The following is a 20,072-nucleotide window of genomic DNA, read 5'->3' as shown; positions in this document are numbered from 1 at the left end:
AACTTAGAAAATAGATACAAAACATCATATAAATAAAAGTCAAAAGGTAATTTTTTATAAACAAATATATTTTTCCATACCCACATTTCAAACATGTGTATTTCAAAAGTCAAATTAAATGAATACTTTATAGGAACTGTGCACAATACAACAAACCAAGGCACAAACGTCATATGTAAAAAATAAATTAATATTAAACAAGCTTTATACATTTAGTTCACATCTTACAAAAAAAAAAAAATACTAGATTTTATATACATCAACAATAAAATTGTGCATTAGGTCAATTTGTCTATCAATATGTGACTCACACAGTGACAGGGGAGTTTAATTACAGCTAAAAGAATATATGAACAAATGTTTTTTTTTCACTATTCACATAACATAGCATCAGCATATGTAATAGATATGACTATTTTAAAAAATGCTTTATAATCACATACATTAATACTGATAAATATTCATATGCAAGATTCCAAGATTTAAAAAAAAAAGTATATTAAATATTAAGGTGCATTCTTAAAGCATCTTATGGAGATATATACTCATCCAGTATATAGTGGTATCCTCAAGACCCAGCCAAAGGCCCTGGACTTAACATACAAACAGGCACAGGCAATAAAATAATAATTTTAAATAATGTGATATAACAAAAGCACGGACAGCATATCTGTAGAGAAATAATAATATAACACAAGGTGGTCTATGAATCAGAGTATCTTAACAATGTTTCTTCTAAATTCTGCATGCATTTATAAAGACAAAATGTCGTACAATCTAAAATCGCAGCGCATTCGCGTATCACAAAGACAAAACTTTTTGGACAGTTTTCCATAATTTCAATATCAAACTTTTCACTCATATCCAGGCTACGGGTGACAGCTCGTGACTTGTAATGTCTCATCCAGTAATTGAACTTTTCTACATCTAGATTACTAACAAGATTTTCACGCTTAATATGCATTCTACTATTTTTTGCCATACATGATAATTTTTCATTTGCAATTTCACTTAAAGGAATATCATCTTCAGAATCACTATCACTGTTCATAAGTTCTATTTTATTTTGTTCAGATTCAATGTTTGGATAGTTCTCTATTGTTTTATCAATTATCTTGTCAAGTTCTAAATCTGCCTCAAAGTTGACATTACAATTAAATTCTATGTCTTCATTCAATTTCAAGTATAATTGTTCAATGTCGTGAGTGGAATCGTCGAATTTCGGATTACTTATCGTTTTTGTAATTACATCTTCGGTAGTTTCGTCTTCGAGATCTGATGTTGTATTTATTGTAATATTTGGATGAATGCTACTTATAACTGATGAATTTATATCATTATCTTTTTGGTCATTTAAATAGTTATCTTCTATTTTACTAATGCAAGTTTCCATTTTAGTATCTTCAAAATCACAGTGATCATTTTCAAAAGTTTCATTATTTACTAATTCCTGATTATGTATGACAGATTTGACATGCTGTGCTACTTTTTCTAATAAGTCACTTTCTAAGCTTTTATAGTACCCTTCCAATATTTCTTTAACGGAACCCATCGATTCACTTTGACCCGTTGGTCCATCAATTTTTTTTCTTTTATTTTTAGTTTCACCAACCTCTTGGTTTTCATAGTTCTTCTTTCGCTTTTTTGGCAGTTTTTCCTTTGGCCGTGGTATTTTATATTTTCTGCAGGCCATTTCTATTAATGTTTCTATAGCCGAATTCCTGTCGAATGTATTTGGATTATAATTGTCTTCTGAGTTCATAGAACCTGATTCACTTAATCTATCGTTAAAGTCTAGTTTAGTATCTTGAAAATCATTTTGAAATTCGGCAGTGTTTTTCGAATCTTCGAATGTATCGTACCTTTTTTCTTTTTGAAAATTATCCATGTCTCTAAAATCATCATCAAATATACACACACCATCATCTTCTTCGTCTATCGGTTCAAAGTCCTTTTCTTCTTTCATCTTAATATTTTCTTTCGAGTCATCACTCACTGTCTCATCACTTTCAACGGGTGTGGATTCTATATTAGAATCGTATCCATGATCACTTTCTTTATCACTGCTAAGTTTACATTCAATTTCTTTTGTAACATGATCAGATGTAGGTGGTTTAGTTTTCAGCCAGTGTTTATTTTCACAATTTCTAACAAATACCATTGTAGTGTTCCCTTTGGATGATTTTAGGGTTCCAATTATAAAAGGATTTATACATTTATTTATTTCACTAACACCCTGAATCATGTTATCTACATCGTCATATTCTTCGGGAAATTTTAAATCAATTATGGCATATTTGAGAGAATATTGTGTGAAGTCTTCACTGAGAAGTAACCTTAAGTCCGGATCTTGTAAGTATTCTAATATAATTTCCGTATATGTAGACATAGGAGTTAGAGTAGCGGGGAATTCTTTTTTAGGAATAGCCGAAACAGTTTTCTCGACTGTGATCTTATTTATGATGTCCATTGTCACATTATCACTTAGCTTTATCGTCCTTGTTTTCCTTTCATTCAAATGTTCCATTAATACACAATCATCAACTGGCAGTTTGTATAATCTTGCCATCGGTAAGTAATATTTACACAATATTGTTTTTCTAAACAATAAAAACTGATACCAATCTTGAAATGAGAACAATCTCTCTGTTGAGTCTGAATATGAGCCGAGTTTGTAAGACTTTGAATAATTCTTTTCATAATTGATTCTATCAACTTGATCTGATATTTTTAATTCATATTGAGCATCCAAACCGAAGCACATTTTCAGAGCTATTAGGATATAAGACATACAAACACCTTCGTAATCTGGTATGCGTATTAGGGTTTGCTTAGCCCGAGTATCCAGTTTTAAAAAGTCACATGGCATGAGATTCATTAGCGATATTACTAAAGTTTTAAATTCGCACGGTAAACATAATTCCTTAACATAGTTGCTAATCATTTTATTTAAATCTGGTACGAGAGGGACACCAAGATCCAGACGTTTGAAGAATGTCATTGCTAATGTGCGAATAATCTTTGGAGTATAATCATTTTGACAAAGGATAAAGTTCTTCCAATGTGGAATGGCTTTCGTGTTTATTTCGTCTGGCACATATTTTGTACAATTATACAAGCTCAACCTGCCCTCTTTAATGAACCTAAGCAGATGGGATAGCTGGATCTCACTTCTATCTAAATTTAATGCTATATATATTAAAGTTAGCAATGTTCCTTTCGTCACGATTTTAATGTCACGTCGAAATTTGTCTGTTTTTTTTTTTTTATTGCGTGATGTTTTGGACATTGAAGATTTGTCGTTTTCATTATCAGAGTCATCTGTATTTGCATCATCAACTTTCTCTTCTCCTTCAGAGTGTATTGTTTCATTGAAACTTTCATTATCAAGTTGACTTTTGTTCCTGGAAAATAAAGGTATGTTAATAAAGTAAACCTACTGCAGGGTCGCACCAATACGAATTAATGTTTAATTTCAGCCACCGCTAATCACGAGATGAATCATTCAACATACAACAGCTAGATGAGGGGCCAAGTAAAGTTATACAAGGGAAAAAACAATTCAGAAAAGCTTTTAATTTAATTCTCGTATATAATGTCATGTAGCCCAATGAATATTACGAAGTGTGCTTCGTTATATTGGAAAATGAGCAGACATTCGCTCTCTACTACAAAGTTACATGACTCGAATTACTTTTAATTTTTTAACAAATTCTTGACCGTTATTTGAAAATTTTTGTTTAAGATAGGCTCTTTCGTTTTTTTTTAATTACCCTGAATTTTCTATCTATGTTATTGCTCTCTCACTCGCACGTGAGTTAATCTACCAAGAATTTCGAATCAAAAATCTTTACTTCCGGTCTTAGAACCTAACTTCGTTTTCGGAATCGATATTTATTACTTAGAAAGTAACGAGTGGTGTGAGTTTCGCCACTCAACCATTAAAAAATTATGCAATCATGGCATTAATAAGTTGGAGAGTTGGAGGCTAACGCCGAAATTAATGCTAACGATGCCTCGCGGCATTCAAATAAAGCATTCGTTAGAATTACTACAAATCATTTGCAGACATCGAGCTAAACTCAATCAGATGAGAAAATATTGTATAACAAATTATCAAAAGCTGGTACTAGCAGGCATATAATATACCAGCCCTTTGTTTTTTTTTTCTCGCTCGAAAAACGCGTTGCGCGTTTCCCTCACGTGATGAAAAGTGGGGGGGGGGGTGTGACTCCCCGGAGCCCTGAACGCCGAGTGCACCCAGGTACGCCGGGTTTTAATATACCAGCCCTAGCAAGGGCAGATTAACAGAAATGTATACCCTCAGGACTTTTCAGATGGGAGTTGTGCCTCAGCGCAGGGTTCCCATATAAATTAAACTCTTCATCGTAATTGTTCGCGAGGATAAAAGTATAACATTAAGAGAGAGGACAGTCAAACTCCTACTAACTGTGGTACTCACCTCGATAAAGAGGTGACCATCATGTTACTGTATAAAATGTAATAGTCGTCATCGAGATAGTAAGACCACTAACAAACGAATTGGCTACTCCACATTTAATGAAGACGGAAACGCACATTTTGACAAACAGAGTTTCAAAGAGGGTTTGCTATTTCTTTACCATCGACGATGGGCTTATCTCGCTGTTTCAGTTTATCTCCGGAAAATATGACAAGGATATCATTCTCTTTTGCAAAACTTCCTCTGATTTCACTAAGTCTAGCGAACAATCAGTTCTGCACCAAGTTTTCGAATGCAATATCATCGGTGATAATTCAAATGATTTTTCAAGACGTTTTAGAAGTAGTCGACCACGCTTCAAGGTTCCTTTCGGACTATTTTAAAAAGCCAATGAGTCTCATCGGCCGATTTTCAACGTTTCGGCTCTAGACTTATGACTTTGTAATTATTGACTAATTCAGACTTATAACTGTGAACCGTGTCTCGGCCTTCCTGCATTTAAAAGATTTGCAGGGAATATTTATTCTTATTTTCATCTATATTCTATAACAACCGAAGAAGGAATAAAGATAATCAAATCTTAGTTTTACGTTGCTATCCTTACAACAAACAGTTTTCCATTAAACTATTTATATCCATTTAACTGGAGTCCTAAAGTTTCGGTAACAACCTCGCCGTCGTTCAGAATGCCATTTTTTGCAAATCCATGATTAATACCAAAGATTATTCAAGCTATCGACCAATGACATCGCGTCAATTCGATGTCAAATGTTGTTTATTTGGCCTTACTATTACTTATTTACACATTAAATTTCGATTATAGTATTTTGCATATCTATGTTTTTGTTGATGTCTACAATTGTATCCAAATAACTTTTATATTTATAACCTTTTTGGTCGTAATACTGACTGACTACCACTACTATACTATACTACTGACTACACACCAATATAAGATACCTACTGTATTGTCCGTCTCCAGGTGACAAACCCGAATTCAAGCAAAATGTTTAAAATAACGGTCGATAACCAGTGAGAATAACTGATGTGCGATTGAGAGAGCAGCATGGAGGGAAATTCAGGGTTATTAAGCCGAAATCAAAAGAGTATCTCAAAAAAAAGTTTCAGGTAGGAGTAAGTATTTCATATGCATTTTATATCAGGTATAACGCTGGTATTATAATCTGTAGACGCTTCTTGCAACAATGTTACGTTCACGTTCATTAAAGGCGTAATATAATACACATTTAAGAAAATATTTAAACTCACTTGTCAACTTCGTTCACTTGAAACATTTTAATGTATTTTGTCCAAATCCATAATATAGCCGTCTTCACGCTGGGTTCAGCTCCCAAGTTCAACAATTCCTCTGTCAACCCGGCTAAGATGAAGTTGTAAGCATGCCACTTGTTCCATTCTGGACTCACTGAAACGATTCACAAAACATATTTCAACTACACTTAAGGCCATACGTAGGGTAATATATAAAAGGCTAAATAATATTTACAATGTTCCCATTACGTACTTGGCATATCAGTTTATGTATTGGCAACTAAGGGATTGCGTAATCAGTGTAAGAAAAAATTTCATTAGTGTTGCCAACATTCGCGTTTAACTTGTTTTTCTCGGCTTTGTTATGTATTTTAATAAAACATATGGCAAGAAAGTTCGCTAAGTATTTTTGTTTAAGTTAATTTACAATAACATCGAAGAAGCTCCACGATGCCGGATATTAAATTTCGGCAAAGTGCAGTTCGTAAAGCACTTTTTTCCTTGGACATTCATAAGTCGAGTGCACCGGTCTTAACGCGTCTTTTCCGGCAATCTTACGCAGTAGGCGTCGTCCCGATCTCCTGGAAGACTGCTTTAGTGCATCCGATTCCCAAAAAGGGTAACCGCTCAGACCCGTCCAATTATAGGCCTATAGCCATCACCCATTGTAAACTGTCAGCTCCTGCGGTATCTAGAGGAGTACCAGCTGATTAGTGACCGCCAGTACGGTTTCCGTCGGGGTCGCTCAGCCGGAGATCTTCTAGTTTACCTTACTCATAAATGTGCGGAAGCAGTTGAGAGCAAGGGGGAGGCATTAGCAGCCAGTCTGGACATAGCGAAAGCCTTCGATCGCGTGTGGCACAAAGCTCTTCTTTCGAAGCTTCCTTCCTATGGGCTTCCCGGGAAATTATGCAGTTGGATTACCAGCTTTTTGGCAGATCGGAGCATCAAGGTCGTTGTCGACGGTGCATGCTCCGACCAAAAATTCGTCAACGCTGGTGTTCCACAAGGCTGCGTTCTGTCACCCACTCTGTTTCTTCTGCATATCAATGACTTGTTGCAAATCAGGAACATTCACTGCTATGCAGACGACAGACCCGTTGACACCTCATACACCGGCCGTGCTAATATTTCTCGGGAAAACGTCGAAGAAAACCGGAACAAACTTGTGTCTGAAATCGAGTCTCGAACTGGGGCCGGCTAAACCTAGTCCATTTCAACCCCAAAAAGACGCAAGTTTGCGCGTTAACCGCTAAAAAAACACCATTCGTCGTATCTCCACGATTCGAGAACATTCCGTTAGCCGCCACAGCTAGTATCGGAATACTTGGCGTTGATGTTTCGAGCCTCGTTCAGTTCCGCGGTCAACTGGAAGGCAAAGCCAAATTGGCATCAAAAAAGCTTGGTGTGCTCAGCAAGGCAAGACAGTATTTCACGTCGGCCCATCGCCTAAGACAAGGCGCAAATTCGGCCTCACATGGAGTACTGCTCTCACCTCTGGGCGGGTGCTCCCCAGTACCAGCTCCTTCCATTTGACCGTATCCAACGTAGAGCAGCTCGAATTATCGACGATCAAGCCCTTTCTGATCTGCTCGATCCTTTGGCATTGCGTAGAGATGTTGGATCACTCTGCATCTTCTACCGAATTTTCCACGGGGAGTGTTCCGAGGAATTGTTTGGATTAATCCCGGCAGCTGAATTCCACCTTCGGACATCTCGACAAAATTCTAAATTTCACCCGCACCACTTAGATGTCCGTAAATCCACAACAGCGCGATTTTTAAGGCATTTTCTGCCTCACACAACCACTCTGTGGAACCAGCTTTCGCCGGCGGTTTTTCCGAAGCGATACGACTTGGGAACCTTCAAGAAAAGAGCGTACTTATTTCTTAAAGGCCGGCAACGCACCTGTAACCCCCCTGGTGTTGCAGATGTCCATGGGCGGTGGTAATCACTTTCCATCAGGTGAGCCTCCTGCTCGTTTGCCCCCTATTCCATAAAAAAAAAAAAAAACTAATCGAAGTACGAAATCGTACTTCGACTTAAACCAATGAGAGCACTAAGCAGTAGAAAGTCCAACAACTGACAGTGAGCACCAAGTCTATAAGATGTAATGCGACTGGAAGGTACATACCGGCCCAGAGACAAAATATTTACTTACCACTGCTTATCAAGTGTGTCTAATTACGATAGCTCACATCAAATCTGGGACGATGATAGCTGAATACTCTTCAATGAGGAATCTTACTTTGTCTTAAGACAGATGTTGGAAGAGTCTTAGTATGAAGACAACCTTTGGAACATTGTGTCGGCAATTATGTCGGAAAGAATATCCATGTTAGCCATAGTAGAAAAATTTACCTGACTGTGACACAGTATGTTAACGTAAATCAATTTATTTGGTAAAACAATATACCTCATGTCTCAGTTTTATTGATCACACTTTAAACTCAAGATAGAGGGAATTAGGACAGCGAGAGGAAGTAACACTAATCAAAATGTATGTCCTTGTGACTGTCTACGCTGATCGCAATTATTAAAATATGAGCAGAACATATAAAAGTGCACATGTTTCTGTAATAGGTGCTAACTGCTGTGTGTTTCCTATCATGGTCCGAAAGGGAGATTAGGCATGGGACTGAAGGATTGAGGAATTTCTTCAGTCACAGACTATATTATGCTAACTGCCTAACTCTAAGCTGCTACTGAAAAGTTCTGAATGCAAAAACCTAATAACGTTTATTGGGCAGCCCAAATACTCATAACAAAAAAAAATTAGTACCTAATATTAACCTAATATTTTATAGAAAGGACAACACTAGTAGGACTTTCTTTAAAACTAATAGTATTAAGTTTATTTTATTTCTAATTTTTTTTTTTATATATTATTTCATATATTTTTTATTTTTTAACTGGCTTTTATTTGTGCCAAAAAGGCACAGATTATTTCACCAATGTCACTTGCAAATTTCATAATTATAACATATTTATTAGGAATACCTGAAAAGTTAATGAAGGTGTTATTAAAGTAATTTTGTACCTTAGATTCCTTAGATACCTTAGATTCTTCTAAATATGTCATAAAACTATTACCTTTACTAGCTACTAAAATATCACTGGATCATTGTGTGTCACAGATCTGATTTAATAACCAATACAGATGTAGTGGATAGGATAGTAGATGGAGTAGATTTATCTTGTGACCAGGGGACATCAACCAGTTTTTTTAATACAGAAAGTGTAAGCTAAGCTTGTTCTAAGCTTTTAAATATGAAATGTTGATGAAGATCATGTCTGGTAGAAGACCAAGAGCTCAAGGATATTGGAACAAGGTTGTCTTGAAAATGCCTATTCACATGTGGAACTCAAACAACAATAGTTAAAGGAGTGTATGATCTGAGGGTACTGCCTTTTAGCATATTGTATTGTAAGTCAAATATGAGACCTATGAGCTGACAAAGCGAGTTCATAGTATATTTAGAGACAATAATAAAAATCCTTAAAAGAATTAATATTTTTTAGCTTCTATACATGTCCACAAGTCTCCATTCCCTACTTTAGTCTTAGCCCATTGAGTATTGCAGTGGCTTGTATTTAAATATCCATGCTAATGAATGTTTAAGCAATTATAATGCTAGTTTTACGACGAACAATTTCATATATAACATGCTAATTTCATAGATAGATTTATATTAATAATAAAGCTTTACATACTTTCATTTATTTGTTTATCTTGCGAGACTGTAGTAAGCTTCTTAGCTGTGGTATGTGCGAAGGTGCCATCAGCTAACACTGTTTGCTCCACAACAGTTTCTCTTACATTAACATCTTGAGTGCCACACTCAACGCAGTAGTAGAAGCCATCAACGAGATTCATATCTGTCCCATCACAAACTTTACAAGAATTTGACGTCATTATAAAAGTTAAAAGATAGTTTATAATTACTTATATTTTATGATTATTCGTATTTATCACAATTTAAAAAACACGTGAATAACATGCTGCAACTCAGCTGAGATTTGACATTTGTATAAAAACATTAAATAAAGTAGAAAACATAATTCAATAAATATATTACGTTATTTGTAAATATTATAATTTTCCTTTTTAATCAATTGTTTTTCAAACCATTCGTGTATATATTATAATAAAGTTTTTAACTTAACTACTTCTTGTTTAAAAACGTAAGTTACTACAATGTTGGCAAAATTGTTCTAAACTGACATATCAATTATTGCCACTTATAATAGAAAGCTCCCAATTTCGTTGAATTCTTTATAAAACCAATCACTTAAATACAAAAACTGAAAAGTCATTTACGAGGTTGGTAAATAGCAGAGATGTTATGCAGTTATGTAACCTGAGCCAAAACTATTGGATATCAGAATTAAAATTTATCTGAAGCCGTACCCGAATCTGATAAAAAAATTGTTTATTATATTTATATTTTTTTGCATGTTTTTATACTTGCAGAGAGTAGCTAAAATTGGTTTTTAAAGCTATTTGTTTTCTTGTGATTATATCTAATACCAATAGCCTAACATCAAATCAAACTAGTACCTTATTATTACAATATCTTAATAATTGAAACTATCCGAACCAATCGGATAATCTGAAATAATTTTGTTTCCGTAACCGTACCTGAAACTGGTAAAATATTATTCACATATCCATATCAATATACAGATCAGAAAAGATATAACCCGAGCATTCCTGATGAATAGAACTGATATTATATTCAATTAAAAAAATGTGAATGTGATTATAAACATATTTTTTTACTTCAAAGTTTTAAACGTCTAACAATTATTAGTCTGTTGAAAAAACATTACCTGTTAAAAGTTTTAGTAAAATTAATTTTATATATTTTATTGATAAGCATTTAAATTGAGATAAATTAAGATTGCACCATGATGTACGGCAAATTAGCGTTCAGGAATAAATATTCACTTATTTTTTATTAATTATTAATAAAATGTTGATTCATCAAAATAATTACTATTGTATGCTCTTTTAACCTTTTATTATACTATAATCGATTTTTTAATATAACATATGACGAATATTGTTATTTGTAAAATTATATTTCCATTTTTTTTTGTTATAATAGTAGCATATAAAGTTATATCATGGCAACTGGAATTGTACCGTACCTTGCTTGCGGTTGTGGTCATTTGTAGCGTATCGCTATCCGTCGTCAATAACTATACGATACGATCCCGGGGCGTGTTCTGCGTAACAGAGAACTGAAAGAAACTGACCGGCTTATTTCACTTTCATCACTTAAACGAGTAAAGTTAACTCTTTGTGGGTAAAAAACTGAAATGCGAGCTCTGTTACGACCCGTCACACCCCTGTGAGAGATCGTGATTCGTGTTCGTTGCGTGTCTCTGTTTCAAGGGTTGTGCTATTCCCGCGGCTGTTTAGCAGTGTTTACTATAGAGTGACTGAGCTGATGTTGTGCAGTGTAAGTTCTGTGTAAGATCGCGCGTTATTCATTGATGGGCGGCTTTTTGCACGCGGCGAAGGCGGCAGATCGGCCGCAACGGCGGATACCAGCTTTCCGGAGGGTCTACTTTAAAATCCGCCACACTGGAACTGATGGAATTAGAAAATATCGTAGCCAACACTGTCTACTTGAAAGCCAGAGAGGGTACGTTGTTATTTACAATTTAAATTAGTTTCGCGAATTATTATTCATGAGCGACTCTTGGATTCTTTATTTAAAATGGTATCGAGTTGTACGTGAATCTGTTTACCGTGCAATTTGTAAACAGGGATAGTTGAATGACCTAATAATCAGTGTTTTAATATATATTAATAAAGTTGATCAATAGACTCCTGTATGCACGTAATAGCGGCTATCTTTGACCGAAAAGTAAATAAATCTTGAACGGCTGGCCCATTAGACATTACACATTAGTCATAATTGTCTGTAATCAGCTGTGAAATGTAATTTACGACTTGAGGTATGTCATTATTATTTATATTCCTGGTAAAATATTTGACTATATTTAGTGATTCTATTTAAACAAACTTTATAAAATTATAACTTTACTTTGACATTTCCAGCAGAAGTTTTTGAATTGAAGGAATCATATTTACAATTTGGCCTTATATCTTAAATCAAAGCATTTTTTTTTACTAAAGTAAAGTAACAGCCTCGAAGTATCCCACTGCTGGGCTAAGACTTCCTATCCCTTTTGAGGAGAAGGTTATATATATATAAGCTTTAAGATATTGTGGAGTTAAAATTAAAAAACATTTTGCTAATTATTATAAATATTTCATGGCCAATGTACCTCAATTATTTTTATTCATAAACAAATTATATGAATATAAATTTATGACATCACAAATGTTCAACATAGGACTAAATATCCTTAATCACTAAAAATATACACAATTCTCTGTTTTCCTAGTATTTGTATCCATAAAGTGGTTTAATTAATTGTTAAACATTTAAAACAACCTTGAAATACAAAGATTTTGTAGTTTATACTTATTAATGGTGTTCATTTAGTGATTAGTTCCACGTAGTAGTAATTAGTTAGTTACAAAACTGTTTTTTTCAGATTTTTTTTTCCATATTAATAGAAAAAATATCAAATTGCCTATGCAATGGTTAGTGGTCATCACTGCCCATAGTCAGTAAGGCGGTATGAGATTTGAATCATTTCTTACACATGAAAAATGTACCAATCTATACGAGAAGCCAAATAAACAATATTTGACAGCAAAATTGATGCAATATCATTCGCGAGACCTTGATTAATCTATGATATTCACTATGGATTTGCAAAAAAATGCCATTTTGAACATTGAAGAAACTGTTATCAGGATTTTGGAAGTAAAATGAAAGTGGATAAGTAGTTTAGTGTTGTATTATAAATAAAGATAAATTAATCAAGAATTGTTGCACACAATATAGTTGTGCTATTAGCAAATCGCAAATAAATAAATGTAACCACCATGTAGCTAATACATTAGCATTGGTACTGTAATTAGCCCTCGCTTATTTATTTGAGAAGTATTTTGAAGAGGTATTATTCAAAATGTTAAGTGTTCTTGAAAATGTAAGACCAAACAAACTTAAAAGTACATACTTATTTCTCTATGTACAATCTTTATAGTAATTATTTAAATCTCAAATAAAATTCATATTGAATATTAGTTATAAAAATTAATGTGATTGTATGATTTTATTTTTTATATTAATTGCATCTGAATTGACCTGCATTAAATCAACTTTATTCGATAAAACAAATTTTATCAAATAAAGATAATATAAATTATAAGAAAATTATTCATTGCAATATAGTTATTGTTATCAAAGTTTTATAATATTTGTCATATCGTTGATTCGACAATAGACAAACTTTAAAAAATATAAAAGTTTGTAATGGATTAATCAGAGTTTATTGTACTGAACTGAGTTCAAAAGCTTGTTCTTCTGGTGGATCTATAAGCTGTTTGTAGTTATACATAGTACATAGACATTGTAAGTTCTTTCAAAGAGATATTCTTGGTTTAAAAAATATTCTAACATATACAAGATTATACATACTTTTTTGGCATACATATATTATTATTTGTTGTATTAAAAAAAAAAGTATTCCTTATTTGTTTTGATGCGTTTTCGCGCACAGTATTTTTACACTACTATTTCGCTATTTCAGCTAGCACTGGTTGAGAGAATTCTTGTTTTTGCCAGCAATTTTACACTATCTCCCGCGCAACTGGCTAGTCCTCGAAAATGATTGCCGAGGCCGAAATCACTTAGGAGGACATCAATATTTTGTGAATTTAGGTTTGATGTGTGACTCAGTGTAATAGCAGGCACGAGAAACATCTTTGACCTTATTGTTTGCAATAATTGTCGTTGAAAAGTGATTTAAACTTTATCACATTACCAGTATCTATAGACAAAGGTGACATACAATCAGCCCAATAATGTACGCTATTAAAAAAAAAAACGTTCCAAACTTCAAATTCGGTCACATAACGAATAATATTTTTCTCTTTGATTAATTATTTATAAGTCTAGGTAGACTTTCAAAGCTGAAACCGCGTCGAAAAAAACCAGTGACCAACTGTTGACCTCTAAATAGACGCACACTAGTAAAGTAGTGTGACGTTTGACGAGTGTCAAGCGTAGCTGTCACGCACACTAAGATAATAAAGTTAGCCCGTTATAATAATATAAAAATAAATAATCTAATATGGAATATCTTTTTTTATATGGAATTTAGTATTTAAACGACGATATTTTATAATAATGTACGTAATATATTTTGTTCCTTATCGCATTCAAAGGTTAGACAGTTACATAAACCACTTAAGATAAAATTGTTCAAACGCATTATGTCACATGTTTGGGTTAAACACAAAACAAAAGTTTGTTGAACTTTATCGTATTATAAAAATTAAAACCTGTTACATATTAATATTATCTACATTTTTTTTTTTAATAAAGTAATTTGAATGGGTGCTATTTAATCTATATACAAATTTGGTACAGTAAACAACTGCTGTGTTGTATAAATGGAAACTCAAATAAAAACTTTTGATGGTATTTCTTGACATTTGAATTTAGTTAAGAGTCGATATCACATTTTCTATGTAAATTACGCATACATGTGTAATAACAAGACCCAAACGGATAAGTTTAAAAACTGAAAATCACACTTTTTTTAAAACACTCCTAACTCTCATCAATCGTTCGATTAAAAAACAAATAATAAAACGGCAGTTCCGGGTTGAAGGCTAAGCAAAGTAACAGCTTTTAAGTGCCCTTTACCCATAAGGGCTGCTCTTGAGAAGGTTTGGAGCCTATACGCTATGGTGTTCAAAAGCATTCTGTTTAAAACATGTGAAGCAGAATGTCACCCGACACATGTATACTCTATTCCAATCGAAGTAGGAATAAAGTTAAACAAACCTTAGTGAATATCATAGATTAATCAAGCTCTCGACTAGTGATCAAATGTCACACGCGTCAATTTGCTGTCAAATGTTGTTTATTTGGCTTTTCTCCTCTTGCGGTTGGAATAGAGTTTAGTGTAACTCACGATCTTTTCCTATAGCGCCGAAACCGAGTGGATTTATTACAAACACAAATTGATCCAGTGATGAAAAAAAAACGTCTTCACATAAATTAAAAATTAAATTCAAGTGAAAATCTTTAATCTATGTATTTTTTCCTCCTTAGTACTAAACGGCCAGTATATTCTCTAAAAGTTTTTTTTTTTCAAGTGGATTCATAAAGACGACGTCACGAAGGTCAGAGTTCATATATGTACAAATTGATAACCACTCCTTTTTTGAAGTCGGTTAAACACTATTGCTTTGCATTTTGAATCAGCAATCTTCGGTTAAAACTCACGTGTAATAAACACTCGGTAATCTCGGCTTAAGAGTAATTGAGCCAATGTAATTAAAGACAATGGGATACAACATAGTAGATAGATAGGTTGGTAGCATTGATTGATTGCGGTTTGTTTCTCGCAGTGCCTGTTTATACGGGCGAAGGTGATCACTTATCAGGTGGATTCACTTACCAACCTAACAAAAATAATAAAACATTTGCCGAAGTTTGATTAAAAAAAAATGCGGTTGTAATTATCTTCGAACAGTTGCGAATTTAAATTTACTCTCATGCTTGCATTCTTTTTTTAAACGTAAACGGTATATTATAAATTGTAACTGCAATTCCATTATTAAAATTGTTCACATAACAACACTCCCAATACGCCTAAATAATTAATTGAATACAAGTGAATTGACTAACTAAGGATAGGGACAAGCGTGAACTTGATTAATTAGCATTCATGGCGCCGATCGACTGGTTTCATGCATTTCTAGAAAATACACCGTAATAAATTAATACGCGAACAAAAGCGTTTTAAAATAAGCTTTATTTAGTGGTGATAAGGGTTGTTGCTGGTCTTCCGAGTATGTAACGGTTCTTCTACGATAACAACTAAAGAACGTCCTTAAAATACTTATGTTTTGTTCTGAGAAAATAAATTTTTAGTAAAATTCTAGCCCATAAAAAAAAAAACATTTTTTATCCTTAGAGGTGGTATTTCTTCAAATTGAAATGGGAAGTTACAAACAAAAAAAAATCCAAATCGATTCACTAATGACCGAGTTTTGAGGCCACAAACAAAAAAAACAACAACAACCGAATTAAGAACCTCTTCTTTTTTTGAAATCTGTTAATAGTGTAGATTCGATTAAATTATAATGTTAGATAGAAAGAAAAATGAAAAATATGTCAGAAGGGAGTTCATTTTTTTTATACAGTTCAAACTAATTATCATTACGTAGTACAAAACAAAGTTGCTTACCGCTGTAAGTCCCTATGTATGCTTAAATCTTGAAAATTACACAACGGATTTTGATGCGGTTTTTTTAATAGATAGATTGATTAAAAAGGAAGGTTTATCTGTATAAGACATGCACATTCATTCTGTAGTATATTTAGTGGCAGTATTGCACCCGTGCGAAGCCGGGGCCGATTAATATATAAGTATTACATAGATACACATAATTGGTGTTAAGATGGAAAATATTTTTATCGCATAAGTAGGTACTTTTCAAATCATCTATGAATTCATTTTTCTCTTCATGATTTCATATTTTAAGTCACAATAATATTACTATACTGTCATCCTATATTGTCACGTCACATGTTTACAATTAAAGATGAAACTATTTAATAAACTAGTTTTTTTTTTTTATGTAAATATATTTTAATGTCAACGACCCGAAAAGGAGTGCCAGATCGACTATTTCATATTCAAGTAAATCGTTCGTATAAGATTGTTTACACTTTAAAAACACCTTAGCTGGCTCAAATGCTAGCTTTAAATGACCGTAAATGGATCTATGTTTTTCTTCTCACTTAACGGTACAACTAATTAACGACTTTTATATGTTAAGACTTTGGTTCAAATTATATGAGCCATTAAAAATATATATATATATATATATATATTTTAATTCGTACTCAAATCAAGTGAATTAACTTAATTGGTCCTGTACCTTTGAATTAACTTATAGTGACTTTAATTTTGTTTTTTAATTTATTTATGTCACATGTTCGTAGATATATGTACAATCCTAAAATTATGATTGTTATGCTGTTTAAAAATAAAATTATACAGGAGTATACAATCATAAAACCAACAAAAATTACATAGATAAGATATATCAAAGGCAATAACTAAACTATTATGTATATTTGTAAAGTAAAAATATGAGTTCATTATTTAATTATATTTTTTAAGATGTCGATCTAATGGTAAGTATTCTATCTCCCAGAAAGAAATATTGATCAAAAAACTGATATAAAATGTATGTTATTTTTTTTTTTTGGCAATAATCTAGCAAAGAGCAGGCGTTACAAATAATTAACTAATAAATCACAGTTTTTGTCTAGGTTTACATTAATATAGGATTTAAGTATTATTTACTTGGCGTAACAAAAACATGACGTGTAACAAACGTATTTTTCTGCTAAGCGTTGCAAAAAGTATGTTCCTAACTCAGTATATTGTTATATTTAAGTTTCGACTTAAAATGTACCATATAGAATCCTTAAATAGGAATTTAAATAAACGAACGATAAAATAGTAAAAACGGCCTGTGGTGACTATTTAAAACGGACTATTTAAAAAAGGTGGCAGGTACGGGTTTTATGCGGGCTGCACAAGATTGGGATGGTTGGCGTTCTATTTGGATTTCATCCAGCAGTTGTGGATGGAACAAAATGTCCTTTAATTTAATGAGTAACATCTCTTAAATTAAAAGCCTACATCTGGGCGAACGTCTCTTCACCTGTTAAGGAGCCTCTGCTCCCACTGGGGTGGGTATGTACATACCAATAAGAAGCAGGTTTTTATCCAATAACGTTCCTAATAAAATACAAGATGAAAATAATTTCTTAAAATTTTAGTTCAGATTCTTTTTTATATATACTATATGACGAGTAGTCCGCCGCCCATAGACATTAACTACATGGCCAACGGGCTACCAACCTTGAAAACTAAGATGTTATTATATTATTCTGTAGTTACAGTGATTTATTCACCCTACAAACCGTAACATAGCAATACTAAGTAATGCTGTTCGGCTAGAGAATATCTGATGACTGGTTGGTACCTACACAGACGGGCTTAAAGCTATACCACTAAGTGGCCATCTCGGCTCTCTTATTAATATAAGTGTTCCAAATTCTTTTTCTTCATAGGATATATTAAGTTGGCAACACTAAATCAAAATGATTGACGTCAACCTTAAAATCCTCATATGGTATAATTACATTTGCCGTTTTAGTTTTTTTTTTTTAATTCCGATTTTTAATGTTGCACGCCTGGGAATAACATTTATTGACACGTTCGTGTTAAATGAAAATGGTGTGATTTGATGCGGTTCGACACTTAAGGAACTTTAATTACTGTATTAAGTTCTTATATGGTCTTAAAGTGTTATTTATACGTCGAATACGCTAACTTAAGTCTTAATTCAATCGCCTGTTAGACATTCCACACGGTCACGATTTATCGCTGCGGAAAACCTGGTGTCTTAAACCCTATTTGTACATTTTTGTTATTATAATATACGTTTCTGTTAATTTTTTTTTTATTTTTTGTCTAACAGTGACACTAATTTAGAACTATTCTGCCAAAAATAATAATGTGACTTAATTAAAATGTACTAGAACATTTTGAAATTTCTGTAAAGTTCGTACGTTATATTACGATACAATAAAATCAATCGCTATATTGGTACAGCGATTTCATTTAACGAAATATATTTGATCGTCCGATCGTCGATTAGTAAGAATAGTTTTTGTATCATAACTTATGCGTGTCAATAACCTCTCCGGTCGATTTTGACGAAGAAAAAACATATCGTGATCGTTTGTTGATGCAGATTTGAGATATTTGATAGAATAGAATATAACTTTATTAATATAAGACAAAAAGGTATAAAAAAAAAATAAGATCGATCGAAAAATCAAACGATTGGCACGTATCATATAATATGTCTAAAATCGATTTAAATGATCATCATTATCAGCCCACGTTCGTTCACTGCTGGACATAGGCCTCTCCAAATGCACGACACTGTGGTCTTTCTTCGGCAACTCCAGCTCCTGCCAACCGTCTTGCGCAAATCGTCACTCCACCGTGCCTGAGGTCGTCCCACATTACTCGATTTAAATCTTGGATTGTAAATATACTATTTACTTCGACAGATAAATAGAAGTAAATTAAATATTGTATGTAAAAATCTACAACAAATATGCGTTACAAAGAAACGTTTTTAGATATATGACGGCACGTTTTAATCTAAAGAGTTGTCTGTTACTGACACTAGCAGAACATCGTGTCTATGGTAGCGATGGAGTCTTTAAGAATAAATCATAATGTCGCCAGCGCACTTTGTCAGGGCAACTTGCTATATAGTGTATAATTATTATATGATTGGTTTTGCTTATAACTTTTACTAGAAGATTATAATACTTTGTTTCGAAAAAGGATTAGTTTCACTTTTTTGATTATCTGCCCTACATTTACAATATCTTCGCACGTGACATTGGCGCAATAATCTGTGTCCTCTCGACACAAATAAAAGACCAAAAAATAATGATATCTAAAATACCGTGATGAATTCAGATAAAGGTCTTTATATAAATTTATATAACATATCATCATATTTGAAAATAGAACGCAATGAATAATGTCATGTTATGTACGTAAATTAACATTTATGAAAGCGGTAAAGTTTGGTCAGTGTGAAGTGACTTAACAAGATTTAGCGTTTAATTGCGCTCCAGTTGTGACAAGCTCGTGGCCAGCGATCCAGTTCTTATTAAAATTTATTTCAATTATAAATCAATGCATTGCGTAACCTCAATCTATATATATCTATTCTATATCTAATAATACATACATACGTACTGTATATCTAATATAATAAAGTTGAACGACTACTACGATAACTATAAACATTTAAATATTAGTTTTATTTGCGTCATATGATCCGTTTATTGATGGCGACAGATTATAATATAATACTTTCGAGTATTTAATATTTCTTTTAAATAGACTTTTTATAAAAGTTATTTGAAACGAAAAAAAATAATAAAAAACATGGTTCAAATACTTATAGTAATAAAAATAACCATCTTAAATTCTTTTAATTTAAAATCTTATAATTTAAAAAAGGGCCTGGACAATCGAAAAATCTCGTTCGGAAAGAAATTACCCAAGAATCGAAGAAAGTAACTCAACTGGATCATAATTTTTGAACCATTTGTTGTTT

General features: G+C 32.9%; 2 protein-coding genes across 5 annotated transcripts in view; one reads left to right on the top strand and one right to left on the bottom strand.

Annotated features, from left to right (window-relative positions):
- Positions 1 to 101: 101 nt before the first annotated feature.
- On the bottom strand, positions 102 to 9,934 carry LOC125073140. Of its 3 annotated transcripts, XM_047683844.1 has the most exons (4): positions 9,814 to 9,934; positions 9,449 to 9,613; positions 5,732 to 5,888; positions 102 to 3,404 (listed from the first exon to the last, which is right to left on the bottom strand). In XM_047683844.1, exons 2-4 carry the CDS (start codon positions 9,609 to 9,611, stop codon positions 704 to 706), a joined length of 3,021 nt encoding a protein of 1,006 aa, XP_047539800.1. In that variant the 5' UTR covers positions 9,612 to 9,613; positions 9,814 to 9,934; the 3' UTR covers positions 102 to 703. The 3 variants fall into 3 exon arrangements, with proteins under 3 accessions (XP_047539800.1, XP_047539799.1, XP_047539801.1); XM_047683843.1 differs by having other exon boundaries at positions 9,449 to 9,896; XM_047683845.1 differs by lacking the exons at positions 9,449 to 9,613; positions 9,814 to 9,934 and adding an exon at positions 5,988 to 6,026.
- Positions 9,935 to 10,893: 959 nt separating this feature from the next.
- The window catches only part of LOC125073005 (G protein-coupled receptor kinase 2), a 71,108-nt gene continuing 61,929 nt past the window's right edge, over positions 10,894 to 20,072 (top strand). For both annotated transcript variants that reach the window (XM_047683659.1, XM_047683658.1), the window contains exon 1: positions 10,894 to 11,388. In XM_047683659.1, the coding sequence (XP_047539615.1) occupies positions 11,337 to 11,388 (52 nt within the window). In that variant the 5' untranslated portion in view covers positions 10,894 to 11,336. The remainder of the gene's footprint in view (positions 11,389 to 20,072) is intronic.

The sequence above is a fragment of the Vanessa atalanta genome, chromosome 23, assembly GCF_905147765.1.
Source record: "Vanessa atalanta chromosome 23, ilVanAtal1.2, whole genome shotgun sequence".
NCBI classification, from domain to species: Eukaryota; Metazoa; Arthropoda; class Insecta; order Lepidoptera; family Nymphalidae; genus Vanessa; species Vanessa atalanta.
Note: the sequence above shows the minus strand (reverse complement) of the source record. Positions and strands in the feature narration are given on the sequence as shown.